The 20,703-nt window shown below is 56.2% G+C and overlaps 6 protein-coding genes and 2 non-coding genes across 8 annotated transcripts; 4 read left to right on the forward strand and 4 right to left on the reverse strand.

Moving 5' to 3' along the window:
- Positions 1-1,565: 1,565 nt before the first annotated feature.
- On the reverse strand, positions 1,566-2,581 carry BZA05DRAFT_476214 (uncharacterized protein; the record flags this gene model as incomplete). Its single annotated transcript, XM_051488238.1, has 5 exons — positions 1,566-1,807; positions 1,873-2,013; positions 2,087-2,209; positions 2,280-2,330; positions 2,404-2,581. 5 exons carry the CDS (start codon positions 2,579-2,581, stop codon positions 1,566-1,568), a joined length of 735 nt encoding a protein of 244 aa, XP_051336737.1.
- Positions 2,582-5,600: 3,019 nt separating this feature from the next.
- BZA05DRAFT_t239 lies at positions 5,601-5,701 on the forward strand. The gene has a single exon. It is a non-coding gene; the product is annotated as a tRNA-Glu (tRNA).
- Positions 5,702-6,606: 905 nt separating this feature from the next.
- BZA05DRAFT_421051 (uncharacterized protein) lies at positions 6,607-7,551 on the forward strand (the record flags this gene model as incomplete). The annotated part of the gene is made up of 2 exons (XM_051485676.1): positions 6,607-7,080; positions 7,243-7,551. The coding sequence occupies 2 exons, from the start codon at positions 6,607-6,609 to the stop codon at positions 7,549-7,551; spliced, it is 783 nt and encodes a 260-aa protein (XP_051336738.1).
- A 1,021-nt stretch (positions 7,552-8,572) lies between these two features.
- Positions 8,573-10,503, reverse strand: BZA05DRAFT_438315 (uncharacterized protein). The gene has a single exon (XM_051486490.1). The coding sequence runs from the start codon at positions 10,474-10,476 to the stop codon at positions 8,995-8,997; it is 1,482 nt and encodes a 493-aa protein (XP_051336739.1). The 5' UTR covers positions 10,477-10,503; the 3' UTR covers positions 8,573-8,994.
- Positions 8,768-8,868, reverse strand: BZA05DRAFT_t250. The gene has a single exon. It is a non-coding gene; the product is annotated as a tRNA-Glu (tRNA).
- A 1,428-nt stretch (positions 10,504-11,931) lies between the features above and the next one.
- On the forward strand, positions 11,932-13,456 carry BZA05DRAFT_139356 (uncharacterized protein). Its single transcript, XM_051478878.1, has 2 exons — positions 11,932-12,735; positions 12,823-13,456. Exons 1-2 carry the CDS (start codon positions 12,079-12,081, stop codon positions 13,312-13,314), a joined length of 1,149 nt encoding a protein of 382 aa, XP_051336740.1. The 5' UTR covers positions 11,932-12,078; the 3' UTR covers positions 13,315-13,456.
- Positions 13,457-14,605: 1,149 nt separating this feature from the next.
- On the reverse strand, positions 14,606-16,863 carry BZA05DRAFT_139370 (uncharacterized protein). The gene is made up of 4 exons (XM_051478879.1): positions 16,163-16,863; positions 15,960-16,110; positions 14,816-15,904; positions 14,606-14,719 (listed from the first exon to the last, which is right to left on the reverse strand). Exons 1-4 carry the CDS (start codon positions 16,767-16,769, stop codon positions 14,671-14,673), a joined length of 1,896 nt encoding a protein of 631 aa, XP_051336741.1. The 5' UTR covers positions 16,770-16,863; the 3' UTR covers positions 14,606-14,670.
- A 2,122-nt stretch (positions 16,864-18,985) lies between these two features.
- On the forward strand, positions 18,986-20,689 carry BZA05DRAFT_406989 (uncharacterized protein). Its single transcript, XM_051484575.1, has 2 exons — positions 18,986-19,744; positions 19,817-20,689. The coding sequence occupies exons 1-2, from the start codon at positions 19,348-19,350 to the stop codon at positions 20,542-20,544; spliced, it is 1,125 nt and encodes a 374-aa protein (XP_051336742.1). The 5' UTR covers positions 18,986-19,347; the 3' UTR covers positions 20,545-20,689.
- Positions 20,690-20,703: the final 14 nt, after the last annotated feature.

The raw sequence follows: 20,703 nt of genomic DNA on the forward strand, positions 1-20,703 counted from the left end.
TAGTAGGGCACAAACACGAACGAAACGGATGCGGCCGGGATATCCTTGTGGCGTGCGGACGGGCGCGACGTACATACACAGGTAGATTCCTAGGTATTGTAGTTTCGGCATCCGGAGCCAGCCGGTGGGAAACAGAAATAGAAACTAGGACCGAGGATTAAAGGTTAAAACGAAAATCATGGCGGAAATCGGCGCTGGTGCTGCGTGGGGCGGGCGAGCGAGTGAGCGATCAAACGCTTTGTGTGCGAGCGATACTAGCATTTTGGGAGCGGGGGACCTGGGGGAGGGATGTCCGCGTGAGAATCGAGACGAGAGCGGTGTGGTACAAGCCGCGTACTGTGTAGTATGTGATACTTAAGTAGGACCTAAGTAGGTCGGACAATGCACCGCAATGGACCGCGATGGATTCCGAGGATGGTGGGCTGTATGTAATAGGTGATGGCGAATAGGTAATAGATAATGGGTGGGAGTAGAGTACTGGTATTCTGGTTGGTCGGGATGGTCTACCGGTATGGTTAGTTCGTAGAAATGATAGCATTGGAGGTGAGCGGAAGTTCTGCATTGGTTGTCACTCGGATGGCTTTCGCTCGGGATTGGGATGAGACTTGCTGAATGGAAAAAAACACGAGGCCATAGCTCAGATGCGCTGAATCCCTGAATGCGAGTTGGAGCAAACAAAAGAGTCCTACAATAATCTCTTTGCTCACTCATGCAGTCTATCCGGTGCGATATGTAAGGTAAGGGAACCCCTTTCCTTTCCTTTCCGGTGGGCATTAGCCACACGGCGCGGCGGGACGTGCGACTCCTTAAGTTGGTTATCGGAGAGGCGGGGAGCATGTGGGATACCTAGGAGGCACTTTGTACCATTGTCCGGGTCCCTCAGTAGTATTTCGGAGTCTTGTGATAGGTAACGTACAGCAATGTGATACATACCGTGACTTGTGGCCTACCTAGGTAGGTTCTTCGTCACAATCTCGCACTCGTGTACGAGATCCGTGAGGTGATCTGGGTAGGTAGCCTGTGGAATTATATTCCACGGAGATATCGGGCTGAGCTATGGCTTAGTAGCTTCGGCCTTCATAATCGTGCAGGTTCGGTTCGGTTAGTTTCCCTCCATCGGCCGACGGCAATTCACACAATAAGAAGCCCGGGCGCCGCTCCTTCTTCAAGATCTTGAAAATACCTAGTACTACTCCGAGCCCAATGCAACCCCATGGTTCAGAATAAATACAACCGCAAGGCAAGCTCCTCCGTCGTCGTCGCCGCTCAAAGGGAATGACAAAATAAGGGAAAGAAGGGAAAGAAGGGAAAGAAGGGAAAGAAGGGAAAGAAGGGAAAGAAGGGAAAGAAGGGAAAGAATGCAAGAAAGTCGTCGTGATGCTTTGAAGATTTTGAACAGGTGAAATACACGAAGGCTATCCGGTGGAAACACAATTCCGCGCAGCAGAAGGAAGAAAAGAAGAAAAGAAGAAAATCCCTCGCTCGGTCACTCCAGTCTTGAACATTTAGCAGTACCGCTGATTTTGACATAGCAGGCGCCCACCTTGGCAATACTAGTAGGTAGTTCAAACACCGCCATCAGCTGGTTCATCGTAGCCCACATCGCCCCAGGCAGCCGGGCCACACTTTCCGTCAACATCCACTCCGCCCCACAGCTCCTCCATCTCCGCAGTCCACACCTGCGGGGACATCCTCGTCTCAGGGACGCTGTGCGGCCAGTGTTCGGCTTGCTGCAGCGCAGAGAGGCCAGTGAAGGAAGCGCCGTCCTGAGACTGCGAGACGTTAAAGAGCAACTCCAGCGCCGCGGCTAAATCATCCACCAACTTCAGTCTCAATCCTTGTGGGGCGGTGAAGGGAGGGAGCACTACGCACCTTCGGAGAAGTGCGCCGCAACCGTGCCGCCCTCGCCGGGACCACCGCGGGAAGAACTCTTGGGCGCCGTCGGCTCCGGCTGAGTGTCGGGAGACTGCGGGTCGTCGCGGAGCCACGCCTCTATCCGAGCTAGATCGGCCACTTCTTTCGTTTCAGCAGTCTTGCAGCGCGGAAATGGGGTTGTCACCGGGGATGTGATGTCCGTCGTAGGTACCTTCCGAGTCCGAATGTTTGAGGAGCCACGCCGCCATTATCCGATTCACCGTCGGCTCCGGCTGAGGGCCGGGAGACGGCGAGTCGTCGTGGAGCCACGACTCTTCCAGAGCTAGATCGGCCGCTTCTTTCGTGTCAGTCTTGCACCGCGGAAATGGGGTTGTCACCGGGGATGTGATGTCCGTCGTAGGTACCTTCCGAGTCCGGGTTATTGCGGAGCCACGCCATTTGCCGATCCAGATCGTCTGATTCATTCGTGTCAGTCTTGCACCGCGGAAATGGTTTTGTCGCCGGGCATGTGATGTCCATCGTAAGTACCTTCCGAGTCCGAGGAGGAATCGGACTCCTCATTAATGGGCGCTCCGGCTCCGGAAGGCGCGGAGGACGCGGTCGGCGGCTGATATGTGAGGCCTTCTGAGTCCGAGTCATCGTGCTCTTCATTGATGAGTGCGCCGGTTCCCCCGTCGACTGCGCTGTGAGGGGTTTTGGGAGACATTTCGGTAGGCGGTAGGAGGGTGTAGTGCGACGGGTTGAAAGCGTGGTAGAGAAGAAGACCGTGGTAGAGAAGACCGTGTCAAAGAGACTGTCCGTGGGGTTGTGCTGGACCGTGTTGCGAGACTTCGCACTGTATTTGGCCACGGCGCCGTGCCGCGGTAACAGCTTGGCCGAGTGATGTTAAGTGATGGCCGTCAAAGAGACGCATCCGACGAGGTCTCGACGGGAACCACGGAAAACAGATCAACAAACGGCAGTTAACATCACCCGTGCCGAGCAGCTTAGTCGGGGCTTGTCTACAGGCTGTTCTTGTGGTGCGGGTGCGCCGTGATGGATAGGAATGTTGGTACTCGTGCAGGCAAGTCCTTCAATCATGGACTACTCCTCGCGATCGACGAACGCTGGCGATACGGACAGTGTCTGCTCCAGCTATCGCACTCGTTAAGAGGCCACTCAACGGCCTTTAGAAATCAAATCCTGCTGGCGGCAGGGGCTACGTTTGCTTGGATGAAGGCACCGGAGAAAGGCTTTACAGTACATACGGTGACATTTTGTTGATTCTCCATATTACTTGATAACAGACTACTCGACGCTCTACTCGCTTCGATTATCCCTTGCAAACTGACCTTCAGTGAAAATACTGTCATATTACCGCCGGTATCCCTAAGTGCCACTGGTTACTATTCGGGCGTGTTGACTTAATCGTATGCGCTACATAGATGCACAGATTTATACTCGTCGTGGAGGCACGTGCTCGCTAACCGAAATAATCCGAGGATAGACAAGCTCAGGCCTGATGCCGCATGCGGCAGCGGCAGTGCGTGCGTCATCGGATTTTAATTTTTGGGGGATTGGCGAGTGGAACAAAGCAGCGATGCGAACCGCGGAGGTTTAACTTTCTCGCAGCCCGCGACGGACCAACTAGAGTAGTGCTATGTATGCGCGCCTTCCAAGTCCACTCTCGCACTTGCAACCCCACCAGCCGCACGTTAGTTACACACCGAGCTGGACCGGGCCCGCAACCGCTGCCACTTCGTCTCGCCCCGCAGGCGGTACCCGAAACCCCTGGGGCTCCGGATTCCGGACCATCTGCCGGACCCGCCGCTTTCCGTCAAGTTGAATGTCAGCGCTCCGAAGCGATCCGCCCACAGCTCGCTCGCAAGTGCAAGTTGAACACGGCCTGCGGCCTGCAGCCTCGCGACTTCCGCCTATAATCCACTCCCGTAAGTCCATTCCATTCCACTGAAAACATCAACTGTCCGGATAACAGACCCCCCAGCAGCTATCGCAACGTCAGCCAATAGCTATGGCTGTCACTAGTACCGCTAAACTTTCCCGCTGCAACTGCAACGTCCCCATCTGCCGCGAAGAGGGCGTCGAAGGCGTAGATCTCATCAGATCGTGTGGTGAGCACTGGGTTCACTGGAGCTGCGTGGGCCCCTGGTGGGACACCCGGCTGAGTGAGTATCGCGAGTTGCCGTGTGGATGTATGGGGAGTAAATTAAGCATCATGGTGATGTGGATTAGAGGGTGCATCAAGCTCAAGAGGCGGGTCTAAAGTAGTGGTACATATGTCCCAGCTGGCGATAGGGGCTTGGGCTTTGTCAACTGGGTTGATGAAGTGGATGTGGAAGTGGAAGGCCTGCTGGAAGAGCGTTCCTGGCGGGAAGTAGGTATAGATATCCATACTTCTTTGTGTACATTTCTCCCGTTACCACCTGCAGACTGGAGGGCGTACGAGCGAGCGCCGCTGCACAAAAGTCATCTGATCCTTCGAGCTTGATTGAGTATCGTTTCGCAATGACTACACATGTACCGCGGGCTAACAGACCACAGTTCCCAAATTTCACCCGGCCGCCCAACAGGTTCCAGGAAGCTTGGATCCTCCCCACATCTAATACGTCTTCAATCTCACCAGCATAATACATCTAGACTTCCTCCGGTTTACCCTCACAGCCATCGGCAGCTGTAACCTCGTCCTGCCTCACCCGAACCTCCCATAAGCTTATCAGCCGCTACATCCCATACCTACCTAGTACTGACACAGGAGATGAGAAGGAAGGAAGGGAACCCACGGGATATAAAGGCCCCTCAGCTCCCTCGGCGGGGGCTTCAGTCGGTACTTCAAGCAGAAGAAGAAGAACCGCCAATCACTCTCTTCCAAACAGCCACACGGCATCTTCCTCTCCCCACTAATCCTGACGATCCACCACCAGTCGACGCAGCGATGGTGCGCGTAGTGTCCGCACCGCCCGCAGCGCCGGAACTCGTCGACGGGACCGGAGAGCTTGCAGCCGGCGTGCAGGCCGTGGTTGGGAGTGATGCAGCGGCCTTCGGGGATGAACGTGCTGGTACTGGTGAGCGCCATGAGTCGTGTGGGGTGGGGATGGGGATGGCGTGGCGTGGCGGGGTGAAGGTTTTGAGGTTGGGGGCTTTTAAGTTTTAAGAATCTTGGGGTGTGAGCAGTGGGTGGGTGCGGTGGGAATGTCAATGAATGACGAAATGCTCTGGCACTGGCACTGGCAGCAGCCGTTTAATATGCGGATAACCGTTCATTTCGTATGACCTGCTTAGCGGCCGGCCATGCTTGTGTGCTCCTCGTGACGACTGGACGGGCGCGAACTGGAAATCTTGATTTTGGGTGAGACATGTGTGTGCGGCTGAATGCATGCTTTGAAGTTGTTGTGGAGAAGTGCAGTGGAATACCGAACGTGGAAAGAAGGCGTACGGTAGGTACTATGGGGATGTCCTGGATCGTTGATCTGTACATGGATTCTCACTCGCGGATTCCTGCGCAGTCACACGCGGATGGTCTTTGGACAAGAAAAAGGATCGTTTTGTCTCGAGAACTGATAAGCTTTGATAATGAATCTGCAAGCTTGCTTGTGCTTACACGATTCCTGCGCAACTGTTGTCAATTTCACACAGTACGTGGGTGGTCCATCGGGTGGGGTTCATTGCGATACTATGACGGATAATGAGTAAAACACAGCAAATTTGGCTGACAAAGTGCATCTCTATCCGCCGTGGTGTAGTGGTTAGCATTGGTCGCTTTCATGGACAGAATCACTTCTGAACTTCTAGTGCCGACTAGACCCGGGTTCAATTCCCGGCGGCGGAACATTCGTTTTATTTTGCCTTACTCACAGTGTGACTTGATTAGTGGAAGTTTATTTTGCTCATGATGAACGAGTTTGGCGAGTGACTGTACATGTATCAATGAGCCAGTTCTACTTCTGGTGTTCGTGCGATGCTATCGGGAATTGCACTGCCCTCGGCTGAATCTGAATCTGTGTGTCCACACCTCGTCTAAATTCCAATCACCGACAGGAGCCCAACTTGAGAGGAGACCCTAATTATCCGCAGCTCCATTCGATTCGCAGCAGCCGAGAAAATAGTGCAGCCATCATTCACGCCTCAAGAATCAAGGAGGTGCTTGTCCAATTCCAAAGATCTTCTGACATCTGACAGGCCTACCATACTGAGGCACGGATTTTCAAATCGGGAACTTTTTCCTCGTTCCCTTACATACAACTGATCTCAAGTTCGACGGAATTGTGTGTGTGGACATCACTTGCCTAAATTTCTGGTGATTAGAGTACATACCCTATGAACCCCCACGGGCCACTGTAGGTATCTTCGATATTCATGCCGGTATATGTCGTACATGTCAGACATCAGACATGAATAGAGTTCAGTTCGTCTAATCATATATGCATAACAAGCACGCTGCACGGCTGGCTTCCCCGCCTTCAGGCTTCAGCCCCAGATCCTCAACTGGCTGTTAAGGATCGCGGATATATATACAGCACAACGCTCCGCTCGTGTCTCGCTCTCCGCATTCAGCCTCAGCTGGCCATTGAGAATCGCGAATATATATACCTACAGTACAACAGCACAACACTCCGCTCAGACTCGAGTATCCCATTACCCACCTTCAGCCTCAGTTGCATTGAGGATCGCGAATATACCTTATATACAGCACAACCCTCCGCTCGTATCCCACCGCCAGCACCATCTAAATCTATGGCAACCCTCAATCCCCCACCAGGAGCAGCAGCAGCACTCCCCCCGCTCCTCCGCCTCCCCCCCGAACTCCACCTCCTAATCGCCACGCACCTCTCCCACCTTTCCCAACTCTCCAAACCCACCCACCCCGCCCTCACCGCCCACTCCGCCCTCACCGCCCTAACCCGTACCAACCACTATCTCTACCACGCCCTCACCCCGGTCCTACACCACCTCTCCATGACCAGCGCACTCACGCAGCAACCCCGTCTGCGGCACACGATAACTTACAACCATCCCCTCCTGCTATCAACACTCCTCCACTACTACCGCGACGTGGCGCGCCCACCCACCGGCGATCCCCGCGCGCTGCCCTGGACCCTCGAGGAAGCGCTGCGCTTCGCCGTGCAGCGGAATAGGCCCGCGTGCGTGCGGGTGCTGTTGGACGCTGGCGCGGACCCGGAGGCACAGGCAGATCCGGCGAGGAGGTGGGTAAGCTTGAGGGATCTGGCCGCTGGGTACGGGTTTGTGGAAGTGAGGGGGGTGTTAGATGAATGGGGTTGTGGGGGTGGTGGGGGAGGGGCTAGGGGGGAAGGGAGGGGGTGGGGGAAGGGGAGCGGGAGGGACTGTGGGAGGGACTGTGGGAGGGGGCAGTACACGCCGCTGCTGAGGGCGGTGATTGGCAGGAACGTTGTGAGGGTCGGGGAGGTGCTGGGTAGGGATGCGGATGTTAATGCTCGCGCGTCGGATGGGAGGACGGTGCTGCGGTGTGCGCTTGCTTCTGGGGATAAGGAGGTTGTTGCCTTGCTGGTGCGGCATGGAGCGACGCTGGGTGAAATGGGGACGGGCACGCTAGGAGTGTCGCGCGAGAGGGAGGGCGAGGAGGTGGATGGTGTTCAGTATGCAGCTGTTACCGTATTTCGGAGAGGCGAGATAGTTGGGATGTCTGGTGGCTGTCGATGATGAGTACGGTAGCAATTTGCAAAGAGTGGGGTGCGATTCATGCCGAAGGTCTCCAGTAGTACCACCGCACAGATTTACACCCAGCAGTCTCAAGAGAATACAGATTTGATCTAGTATGTATTTTGTTTTTTCCCTATAGTCTCAATTCTACAGTATCGAAAAACTATACGCAATGTTGTAAAGATACGCTTATTAAAAAGCCTGAAGACCTACCGCAGTTCTTCCGAACACAAAATAGTCCGCGGTGTCCAGAATACTAGAGACCTACCAGAGAACTACCTTATTCGCACAACAACTTCGTGGAGAGAAAAATTTCTCTGATTCGCAGTGTTTAACGTAGGTATCTAGTCCCTCGGGACGGACGGACTGGACTGGACTGTATCTTGGAAGTCCGTCCGGGAGCGGTGTTCGGACGGACTAGGTAGTCCAAAAAAATATCGAGGGCAGTCCGTACCCAGTCCACGAAATCAATGGACTGGACGGACTACTCTGGACCAGATCTTGGCAGTCCGTCCAGTACAGACTACAGTCTAGACCGGACTATGGAGAACACTAAACCGTCCAGCATGTTTGTCGAAGAGTGATGCCTCGTGTCCCAGACCGTTATCTATAGTAATACCAAGTAGTAAAATTACCGCATCAATGCTTGCTACCTTGCACCTCTGCATGCCAGCTTGACACATCTCAACTTGAATACTTAGTACCTCGTGGAAGAATAGTGACAGCAAGTATCATAGAATGATACCACGTTCCCACGCTGTTGCCCGCGTCAGTGGTCAAGACTCAAGAGATACAGAAGCCAGTAGAATAACTCGCATAATCGAGACATGGGTTCCTAGATACACCGACAGGTCCTGATGGAGGATGGAAGAGAGTTTCTTGTGGTACTCGCGGCCATTATGAGATCAAGAGCGTAGAAGCAGCCGAACTTACAGCCCTTCACTTTACGTCACTCGCGTGTGCAGCCCGCAGCAAAACTAGCGAGCCTGCATGAGCTGTTTATGTACGCTAAATCAATGATATCATAAGCCCTAGATACACATGTGACAACTATGAAAGAAGCCCCCAAAGATGTTTCACGGGACCGGAACGTTATGTAGATATGCAAGCTTCATTCATCCCAGGGTATCAAACAGTAAACAGCCAACTCCCGCCAGTGCAGTACAGCAAAAAAAAAAAAAAACTACCAGTGACAAAACCCGCAAAAGCAAAATCTTTCCGCCGCCGGGAATTGAACCCGGGTCTAGTCGGCACTACAAATTCAGAAGTGATTCTGTCCATGAAAGCGACCAATGCTAACCACTACACCACGGCGGATGGGGATGCACTTCGTCGGCCGGATCCGCCCTGCGTGTTCCTCCGTGGCATTTCGCCATGGTAGAGTATTCCGTCCTCGAGAGAAAGACCCACCTGCCATTGCCGCCTACCATGTGAAACCCCGCATCAATGCCTCCCTTCAAGCAACATCTCCCTAGTCTCGACCATATCCCTCCCATCGACGCCGAGCTCCGCCTCGGTCTCTCTACAGCCGCACCAGCCGCGCTTCCCGCACTGTCCGCACGCGTCCTTATCCTTAACCAGCTCCCTAATCTGCTTCTCAATCTCCTCGTTCTGTCCACTATTCCTTTCCGGTTTCTCCGCCAGCCCCGTCTCCGCCTCTGCGCGATCCCAGACCTCAACGATTCCCGGCGCAGGGTCCGACGGCACGCCGCCGTTGTCGCTGCTGCGTTGCCGGCGGCGCCGGCCGAGCAGCTCCTCCTCCAGCTCGGCGACCTGCCGCCGCAGCACATCGATTTCCTCCTCGTCGTCGGGCTGCAGCAGGACGCTCCACCAGCGGCTCCAGCGCTCGCCGGCGATCGGGTCCACGCCGCCGACCGCGTCGCGGTCCAGGCCCCGCGGCCAGCAGATATTTGGCGTTTCGGGGTCCCGCAACTCCACCGCTTTTAGCAGAGAGCTGATTACGCCCACTTCTAGGTCCGGGCATAGAAGTAGCTGCACCGTGCTCCATGCCACGAAGCCGGTGATCGTTAGTGCTGGCTTGGGCTCGCCGCCGTCGCGCGCTGGGACGAGGTAGTACTTGCAGCCCAGCCATGTCCATAGGCGCGCTAACCCCCGGTTCGTCGCGGTGGATATGTAGGCCGCCCGGTGGTCCAGGTCCGGGTGTGGAGAGAACGCGCCGTAGTAGTGCGCGAGTTTGTCGCGAGTGATGATGGCCTCCGTGGCTGGCGGCTGTGCGGACAGGTACGTTGCGATGCTGGTGAGGAGCCGGTGGAGCTTGTGGGTAGCTACTGGCGGCTCCTGGGGCACGGGGGCGTGGGCGAAGAGGTAGCCCCAGGGCGAAGACGAGGACCGGGCCGACGAGGCGAAAGAGGCGGTCGGTGAGTGCGGGCTGCCTGGGCCGTGTGACTGCTGCGGCGGAACGGGGGATTGTCGGCGCGCGGGCGAAAGGCGGGACGGCTGCGGCCGGTTCCTGGCGGGTGACATGGGTGTTTCCGGGACTGAGTCCATCGCGGAGATGTCCTCCGAGACGTGACGACGCCCCGCAGGTCGATAGTGCATGCCATTCACGCGGAAGGTGGTGTGCGTGGCTACTGAAGTCGTGCGGCGGGGCTTGCTGCCGTCGGCCTGTGGATGTGCCGCGTATGAAGGGGAGGGCCCAGAGTCGCGCGGAGAGTAGGCGATGTAGTCTTCGTCGGACCCGCGATGCTGGTGGGATATGTGCGGCGGCTGGTAGTGGTGTGCCGAGTTCGGAGGGAAGTAGCCGCTGTCGTGCGGCGATGGATTGTGCGTGTATCGCTGCGGGGAACCGTTGGAGCCGGCGAGCCAGACTGGCTGCTGGTATGTGTTTTGATAGTGATCATGCTGCTGTTGTTGTTGTTGTTGCTGCTGCTGCCTGTCCTGTGGGAGCTGGCCATAGGGGAACATGGTTCGACTGTGGCCTCGACGTGTTGGGGTCGGTTTCGCGGAGTTTTGTTCTCGGGTGATGGGTGTCGGTGGGATGGATTTGTAGGCCGGGGCAAACAGAGCAGGTTTTGGTATAGATAGGATAGATACTTGAGTACGCAGAACCCGAGGATCGGTAGCCAAGGTTGGGCTGAGCGTGAGGTTTTCTTTTTCCCCGTGGCCGTGGTGTTACCTGTCGAGTTGTACAAGTTGTACGAGTTGTACAGCAGCGCTGGGCGGCGGAGGCGATTGGGCGGGCCGCTCAGCTAGCTGCAGTCGGAGAGATGTCATTGGGAACGAGAATTGGGTTCGAAGCATCGGCGGCGGGGTAGGCAAGTAGAGACTTGCTTACCTACGCAGTTCCTTCATACTCTAGAGAGGAATGGGCAGAGTGGAGAAGTCGGGGGTGTCTAGTCTGCGCGGAGAAGTCGGGGTGTCTAGTCTGCGTGTCATCGTTGTGGCCCGAAGAAGTCGGGGTGTCTAGTCTGCGTGTCATCGTCGTGGCCTGAAGATTATTGCCTTGAGTACTCTATTCCTTGCCGTGGCACGGCTGTGTTGGATAGGCAGTGATACGGTATCATAACTTACGGACGCCCGGGTTGCAGAACCTCCATACTAGTTGCTCATCATGCCCAAGCTACGTGGATGTAACTATCTCCTTAGCATACGAGCTTCTCCTTCCTGGCCTCTGAAGATCATGGGCGTCCTTACTCGAAATACTCTAGCTGTGGAGAGCCTTGTGCGGGCGTGTTGCAGTGCGGCTTCTCGCTTATGGTAGCTTGGCCAGGGGAACTCGCCGACAAAGTCGAACCAAGTCGTCTGAGTGTCGCAATCGAGTAGGTAGCACCTGAAGAGGCTGTCGTGCCTGGCGTTGAGGTAACAGGTCGTTTCGGAGTGCGTGAAGCATAAACTCAGTGTGGCGATGCTACATTCTTCTTCACGACTTCTCTCCGAACAGTCATCCCGAGACACGCTGACCGGTAATTAGTCATGTAGAGTGCTCTACTGCCCCGTTGCAATACGAATCATGTCAGCACGTGCCGCTGCCGTGTCGAGATCCGCCCAAGAGTCATCAATGAAGCTGTGTCGTGACAGCAGGCTGACGTCTACTTAATGGCCGGTCGACGGGGAAGCTCCACTGCTCGTAGTTCTGCAGTTCTTCGCCGCCCGAGCCTTCGTGCTCTCTCGTACGGTACAATCGGGACTCCGTTTACACCGTCGAGCCCTGCAGCAACCCCCGCAGCAGAAGTAAGACATCCACTGCACGTCCACTCTCCTCCACCACCGTGAAGACTTCGTTCGCCAACCTCCGTCAGAACTGTCCGTCTCGGTCCGAGTTTGTGAGAAAGGCCGATCGAGAGGGCCGGGAACACAAGCCAACCGATCCAGCCATTTCCGTCCACTCCTTGTGGTTGGCCATTGCGTGGGGTTCGTCTCGCTTCGTCTACCCCTACGCATTTCTCCATGTCTGCCTCCGCCGCGCCATCATAGTCAACCACATCTACCTACCAGTACACTCTTGCTCTAGAGCTCCAGCTCCACATCCCCCGTCGCTATCTACCACAACCACCACCGCCTACGATCATGGCATCTTCGCTGGAGCTGCCAGCTACGAAGCGGAAGCGAACGGGAAAGTCCCAACCTTCGCTCTCCTTCGCCGCCGCCGCCGCCGCACCCATAGTCTCCTTCGGCTCGTCCACCCTGCAGGTGTCGACGTCGGCCGCAGGCGCTACCGAAGCTGCCCCACGCGCCCCACTACGCTCCCCCCAACCTCCAAACAACAACTCCTTCCACTGGTCCTTCCTCTCGCACCCGGTGCTGGAGCATCTCCGCAAGTGGCCTGGCCTGTCCAGCACGGCCGAAGTCGCCGTAACCGCCACGCCCTCAGCCGCAGGAGGAGATCCCTCACCCGCCTCGCCCTCGCCACCACCACCCACCACCTCCGCCGATGTACCGCAGAAATTCGCGCGCCTCCTGTCGATCCCGCCGATCGCATCGTCCATCGCATCGGGCCTATACGGGCGCGACCTACTTTCCATCCGCCTACTGAGCAGCGCCTTCCACGACGTGCTGTCGACACAGATCTCGGGCGATGGCCAGCGGCCCTACTATCACACGCTGCTGCTCAAGTCGCTGCTGTGCAAACGCACCGACGTCGCCACGGAGCCGCTCGGCACCGCGTGCAAGAGCGCCGGCGGCAATGTCGGGCCGTGCGTGCTGTGCGCAACCCCGATCTGCTCGGTATGTTTTATTCCCGGGCCCGCGGCGACGCCAGCGGTGTCTGTCTGTCAGCAGTAGGATTAATATCAGCGTGCCGTATGTATGCAGACGTGCGTCTACCCCGAGATCTGGACCGTGCGCCGCTACCGCTACCTGTGTCCGGGGTGCTGCTCATCGGCGAACCCCAAGGCGTGCGCCTGCCAGGCCAACATCTGGATGTGCCGGCCGTGCTATAAGACCCGGTGGGTCGAGGACCTGGACTACGATACCGCGGGTCAGTGGCTCGACGTCGGCGCCGCGGCCACGTGCCACCGCTGCGGAGAGGCACACACAAACAAGAGCGACCCACGACTGCCCGCGCTGCCCGGCCGCAGGACGTTCCGTGGCTGGTTCGTCGACCTCACCGGGAAGAAGCGGCGGCCCGTGGACTGTGCGTGGTGCGATGGCCGTGTCGATCCTAAACGCGAGGACTGGACGCTGAGGCCGCTCGTTATCAAGAGGGGTGAGGAGCGGGGTAGGAATTGGATCAGGGAGGTCGAGAGACGCAGGAAGGAGCGAGAGGGAGAAGTCGATCCCGGCGATAATGAGGGGAGGGATTAACTACTTAGGTGGCTGGCTAGAATTTGCTGATACCCACTGTGTGTGCACGCTTCCTTGCTTGTTCTTGCGCTTGCTTTTCGCTGCGGTAGCTGCGGCGTGTCTGTCGCTCCCTTTTCTTATTCTTCTACTGCTAATGGCCGCTTCAGTGTGAAATTCGTCGGACTGCGGACTGCGGACTGACTGACGGGGCCCGGGGCTGGGGCGTTGGCTGGTTGGCTGGTTGGTGCTTTTCTTTCTTTCTTTCTTTCGCGGTAGTTTCGCGGTACGGTACCGGTGTAGGATATATGATCGACGTCGGTCAGGGCAGCGTAGAACTGTACACTGTACGTAGGATGAGGTTGGAGGATCCACCAGGAGGCACTTTCTCTTTCCCAGCGGTTGCGGTTAGATGGTACACTACTGGTACACTATATTGTTTTGCCCGTTTTGCCCTTGATTGTTGCCGCGCTGCGTTGGGGCGGGGGCGAGATATCGGAAGTACATTGGTTTGGTTGATTGTAGATGCGATGATGATGTGCATTGAATGACTCGGGGCATGTGGTTTATTTGTCTACAAACCGAGTTTGCCACCATGAACTGAACTGAACTGCCACCCACCGTGTGCACTATGTGGCCACGAAAGAGAATTGCAGCCTGCGGCCAAGGGGCTTCAGTGGATCCTGTGAGACGGGGATGGAAGATGAGATATCCCATCAGACAGTCCTCTCCTCTATCCTGCTAAACCATAAACCTCACCTCCAGCCCTCAGTAGTACCTATAATACTAACTACTACTACTAATACTACCACTGCCTCCACTCCGGTGACTCGGCGGAGACCATAAACATACCTCCCGCGCAGTACATACCTGTATATACCGGTACCGGTACCTCAGGTTGACAACTCCGCCGCCGATATACCTAGGTAGCTAGTCCGGAATCACGAATGATTCACGAATGATCCACGAATGATCCACGAATGATCCACGAATGAAACCGAATTATACAGTACAGACAGCATTATATTATACACTATGTAGATACTATTATCCCCAGATCCCCATTACCCAACCCAACCGTCCGTACCGTCCGTACCGTGCCCCTTATTACCGTACATATCATGCAAAAGTTGAAACCTAAACCACCAACACCAAAAACCAAAAACCAAAGACCGAATGAAAAGACTAAAGACCAAAGACCAAAGGAAAGGCAAGGAAAAGACCAAAGGAAAGGCCGAGGGATAAACTAAAGGAAAGAGAAGGAAAGACCAAACGAAAGACAAGGGAAAGTCCAAAAGAAAGTCCAAAAGAAAGTCCAAAAGAAAGACCAGCAGCACAAGTACTCATACAATATTTACACCCTCCCCCCGCCCCCGCGCATCAATTCGACGCCAACAACCCCAAGCTCTTCGCAAACGCATCTACATCACTTTTCCTTATCAGCTTTTGCCCACCCATCAATCCCCCATCAAACCCCCCCCCCCCCTCCCCCACATCCCCCTTATCTCAGCAGCTGCAAACTCACCATTTTTCCCTCTTCCCCCCCTTCCCCCAACTGCTCGCTCGGGCGGGTATATGATCGCTAAGCCGGAAATTCGTCGTCGCCGCCTCCTCATTCTCCCAGGGCACCTCGACATCGTGGCGAACTATGCGAGGCACGGGGCTGGTGGGCGTGGACGGGCAGGGGCTTGTCGGTGTAGGCGGCAGGTGCTGCTGCGGCGGCCGCAGCGTGGTCGGTTTCGCCGCTGTGGTGGTGGTGGTGTTGTTGTGGCTGGGTCGGCGGTCCTCCCAGTCGCCGTGCCTCGTGCGGTCGGCGCCGGGTCGGCGCTCGGGCGAGGGCGAGGGCGAGGGAATGCGGACCTGTTCGCGGTGGTATACAGACGTTTCCCTGCGGCCGCGGTGTACGGGATCTGCAACGATAACCATCCAGACGCCGACCTTGCTTTCGCCGTCCAGCAGGGGGGTGCAGTGAACGAAGCGCTCGCGGCCCTCGGCGGACTCGCGGTTGGTCAGCCACGTGACTTTTGCGGTGACGCCGTTGCCGGTGCGCAGTGCGTCGTGGATCTCGTCGCGTACCCGCGGCGAGCCGCCGATCTTGTTGAGGAAGTGGAGCTGGTGGATTCCGGGCGTGCGTAGTGAGGGGGACGTGAAGAGGATCCGTAGGGAGGGGTAGGGGCGGAGCAGCATGTAGTTCTGGTATACGCCCTTGAGCGACGGGAGACGTGGGATGGATACCGTCGGTTGTTGGTCGTAGCTTGGGGGCCCTTCCTGCACCATCACCCGGGAGCGCGCGGCGGATGGGGCCCGCTCCCGGCGGAAGGCGCCTTCGCGCCGGAGACGCCGGCCTTTGTGCAGGCGCCCGGCGAAAAGCCGCGTGGTCTCGATTTCGACGTCGTTGAAGAGCTCGGCGAGCTCCTGGAATACGTCCTTTTCCTCGTCTTCCTTCTCGCCGGCCAGTTGTCGCTCGAGCTCCTTGACTGAGTCGAGGCCGATGCCGTCTTTGAGGAGCTGCGTGACGTCGACTTGCGCTCCGATGTAGTATCGGAGCTGCCCTTGGGAGTCGAAGAGCGGGGCCACCATGAGGAGATTGAAGAATGGTGATCCGTCTCGTCGGCTATTGCGTCTATCAGCTAACTGTAGTGGACATTCTCAACGCTGGTCGGACTTACTAGTTCAGAAACAGCTCGCTCGTCTCCTTCTGTGCGTCGATGGCATTCTTGAGTCTGCGGACCGTCTTTCGGTCTGTGGCCGGGCCCTGGAGGAAGCGGCAATTCCGTCCCACGGCGTAAGACACGCCGTACTGAGTGACCCTGTTGAATTCTACTCCTCCGTTAGCACCACATCCCAGGTTTCCGGGGTGGAGGATACACACCTTCACTCATAAAGATGATAGGATTCCCGTCTCTCCGTGGATCCGTCAAGCAGAACGATTCGCCGAGACCATCCACGGCATCCGCCAGATCGCTCCTAAGTTCTCCCGTGATCCTTCTAGTGACATTATGCGAGACGACGTCGACGACAGTATTTGTGACATAACCCGCCAACTCCTCCAAGAGTCCCTCGAACGCCTCGTCACTGCACCGCTCCAGCCCCTTGCTCCTGACATCGGCAGGGACGGCGCCGCCCTCGAGGCCGCCGGCAATCGCGTTGGCGTACGCTAGCGCTTTTAGCGCCTTCTGCGAATCGAGGTATTGCACTAGCGTATTCAGCCCGCTGGGCGAGCTGTGCGTGAGGAAATCGGCGAAGTTCGAGAGTAGAGTCGGGTTGGACAGGATCGTGGAGAGGTGACCCGGGCCGAGAATCTTGGCCCCCAGTGCTTCCGGTGAGAACCCGGGTGTCGGCACAGATGATAGTGGTAGGAGATCGTAGGAGTGCGATTCGTCAGAGGGCGAGTAGGAGCCTTCCGAGGAGCCCGGTCGGTAGAAGTCGGCTTGGTGTGATGGGTTCAACATGTTGAGGGTGGAGTAGCGGCGGGCCATGGTGATTGTGGTGGGAGTGTATATTCTCCGGCGGTATGTAGGATTTATCTGCTGGTTGTGATTTGCAATTGCTGGAAGATGGTACTGATCTTGAGTCTCTGGCGAGTGTGAAGGAGAGAAAACCGAATTGAAGATGCTGCAAAACCAAGTGTAGGTTATTATAATGATCACCAACCTCAAGTTCTGCAGGCGAGTATATATATGTATCGATTGTATGCTCATTTGTAGCCTGTAGACCATACGGTGCTTTTTTTCTTCTTCACCCATGGGGAAGCCGGCGGTCTCGGCCGGGGCGTGCCTGCATCACAAGTGCAGAATTGCCGTGCTTTCTCCGTCCCGCTCGTTTCGATCTTCGCGACAACGCTATATCCCGAATCTAAGTCACGATCGTGAGCTAAAGATTGCCGAGATTGAGGATTCGAACCAGGTACCAGGCATTTGTTTGGTGCCGATGCTATTTTGACTAGCCATAGTCGGGGTGGCCCTGTTGGATGACGATCACAATCAGGCAATGCCCTTGGCCGGGCAGGACTTCCGTTCAAAATTGGCCTCCAAAAACTGCTCCCCGCCAAATAAGCACTTACCTATACCGATGTTGCAATCCGCTATGGAGAGCTGAATGGAAGTGGACATCCCGCGTGCACACCCACAATCTTGAAAACAGCCGGCTCAGATTCTCCTGCGCCGTGGTCGCGCAGTCCCTTTCATCCCGCGTGTCTGCCGCAACGCATTGCACCAGTGTGTGGGGGTTCGAGTCGCCCGGCGCGGTGTAATTTGTTAGACAAAGGAATCAACAAACAAGCGGGAAACCGAACGGAAGCGGACCAGAGCCCACAGCTACTCTAGATGAACTCCGAATATGCAGGTAGTGCTGACAAGGACTCGGCTTTCCGGGGGATGAGGGGGTCTTGACCCAGAATAGCACATGGGAACTTCCACAGCAGTGTCGGCTATCACGATGGTCCCTCAAGCCCAGAAGTTGATCCTTCAAGCCTCGAAGATGACGTTCCGGATTGATTTTTATCGGGAAAGTTTCTCCGCCAGAGACAATTATGTCAAAAGTGTTTGACGGTGGAGGATGGCATGCGCCATAGCAGAGCGCGGGGTCTAGGCTTAGGAACTATTCAGTGGAGGAACGTTGGAGGAAGAATGTCACGGACCTGACTCGCTCCGACCGATGACGCGCATGACATCCCAACCCGGAAGAGCTCGAGCGGGATGAAGTCAGAAAAAGTCGTGAAGTGCGGAAAGGAGATGAGGAGAAATGAGCGGTCTGCCTGTCTGTGTTGGGTGTCGTATTGGGTCTGTCGTGTTGGCCATTTCCAGACCGCCGGAGCGGTGCTACTCCAATAGAGTAGTTAAAGAAAACCAAGCCAGTCAGGGTCCACACTGCAGAAACAGGCTGGACTCTGGAGACCACCACATCCGATCCTCGGCAGCGAATCTCATGGTCCGTGCTCGATCCGCCGACAACTCTCAATTTCCGAAACGGCTCCCACGATCGAGGCTATAATTCGTGTGTGTTCCCCGGTTTGTAGAGTAGAGGTTCTCCGGAGGCCATCTTACCTCCACATCTATGACGTCTACGATACTATTTAGATAGTGGATGTTTGGTTTTGGTGCGGGATGGCTCGTCCACGGACGTCGCTCTCGTACGGAAGAGTAGGCAGAAGTGTGAAGAAAGTCTTCAGGCACTTGGGATATGATACCTACTTGGTTACTAGTAGGGGTTTGGAGAAACATAAGTAACGGATCATCCCAGCACTTCGTAAAAATTGTCTGCAGGTTGCGGCTATTATTATTGGTTGGCGCACTCGTTAGTTATGTGGCCTGCGTAACACAGAGAGCAGGACAGCCTCACTTCTAGCCAAGGCTAAAGCGGGTGCCTCTGATTGGGCCGAATGGGCGTTCGGCTGCAAACTCGTGTAAACACATCTGCGGCCGATATTCTTCCATGCCGCCGAAGGTCTCGGATTCAAAGGCTGTCGGACGGATGCCATCCCGGAAGGCCCCCACTAGCTGCTGTGGGAATGAGCTTGAGGCTCACACAAACTGCCGCAGGAGGCACGGGAAAGAGAGGCGGTGCAGAGTCCAAATGAAAGTGAGCCCGGAAAAAAAGCAAGATGGACATCACTTGCACCAGATAGGACTCGGCCATACCGCAACGCGACTCAGAGATCTCGGCAGTTGGAACATGCACCATGCACCCAGCCTGTGGTACATCCTCCCACGAACCATGATAGGGGAAGCGATCCGCTACTCCCCCGCCGGCCACTCTGCTCTGCTCTACTAGTAACTACTCCACGCCGGTATGTAGAGTAGACTCCTACTTACCTGCCGCCCCACGGCAGTACTGCCACACACACCATCGCGTCCACGTCTTCACCCTTCTCGCAACCTCCACCTTAACCTTGCGTCCTCAACGACGAAAGTCCTCTCAAAGGCGTGGTGGAGGAGGGAGCATGAGCTCAATCCCATTGTCCAGCATGGCCGTGGCCGAGATCCACCCTGGGACCTTAGTGGATTTCGAAGCGATTTGTATGCACACGATTTATACACTTCACCCCCCTTCCGCAGCATGTCATCTAGTTACAAGGACCACGTCCCTAATCCGGGCGCAATAGCAAAAACGCCGTCGACTAGTCCGGTGGATCCGTCGAGTAGCGACACGACGCTGGTCGAGTCTCCACTACCGGTACATGTCTACGACACGCTGCAGAGATCTCCGTCCCTGTCGTCCCGAGTCACGGTCTCAACCTTTCTCCAAGCCGATGGACCTTCGCATCCCCTTCCTGCGGCTATTCGCTTCCCCGCCATTGGCGCTCGCTGTCCGCTGCCACCGATTCCATACTCTCTGCGTACACGGAAACTTGCCATCACGATAGTATGGACGGTCGTAGTCTTGGACTCGGTGGTACTACCGATCGGGCTCTTCTTCGTGCTCAAATACGGCGCCAGATGGTCCGATATCAAGAGTTTGACCTCCCTCATTTTACCGTAGTCGCGTATGTACTCTTCCACATGCTAACCCTTCCTGAAAATAACAGATCTTGCGGTATCCAACGGCGTCTTCGGCTTCATCGCGTTCCTACAATACGCGTTACGGTTGTGGCGACTCCTCCGGCCCAGTCCCACCTACCGCCCACTCGACGTATCCCGATGGGCGCTCGACTTCTACCAATACCAGTTCACCCTCGGATTCATCCTGGTGACGCTTATGATCTCGTTTACCACTGGACCCGAGAACCTGCGGTTGATAGCACTGGTCCCGAACATTCTCCCAGCGATGTGCGGCCCACAGTTCTTCGTCTCCTGCGCGTGCTACCGAGCCGGCCTTCGGATCCCGTTCAACTTCTCATCGATGCCTCGGGGCAGCATTGCACCGCCCGCGGTGTTCACAGTTATCGAGGACGTGATCGCTGTCGACGGCGGCGGCGGGCGAGTTTTTCGCGCGGCATGGCTGCGCCGCTACGAGGCCAGCGAGATGTTCCGCGAGATGATGTACAGGTTGACGCTGTTCTGGGGCGTCGGCTGCTTCCTCAGCGTAGGGGCAGCGTGTGCAATCGTGTTTTCCGTCGAGAGCAAGTATGTCGCGTTTGGGGTGGGCTGGGCGGCCCCGTTCGTGTGGGCTGCCGTGTGGGCCGCGTTGACGACCGTCTGGGTCCAGAGGATGATGCGCGAGGAGGAGGACGAGTGGGAGGAGAGGGGGCCCGGCGGCCGAACGGGTGTACCGAAGGCCCCCTTGGAGATATCAAGTCCGCTACCGCGGACGTAGGAAATTATACCTGGTGCTCTCCTTTGGATCAGGAAAAGAGACAAGGTCGGCATCGTCCGAATTACCAATCGGTGCACAGAACTGTAATTGTAATTATGTATGTAAATAAACTCATGGGTGTGGATCTAAAACCACGATCACTCACGCACTCTCAACGGC

This window comes from Tricharina praecox, assembly GCF_024521635.1.
Source record: "Tricharina praecox strain CBS 144465 chromosome Unknown BZA05scaffold_24, whole genome shotgun sequence".
Classification (NCBI taxonomy): domain Eukaryota; kingdom Fungi; phylum Ascomycota; class Pezizomycetes; order Pezizales; family Pyronemataceae; genus Tricharina; species Tricharina praecox.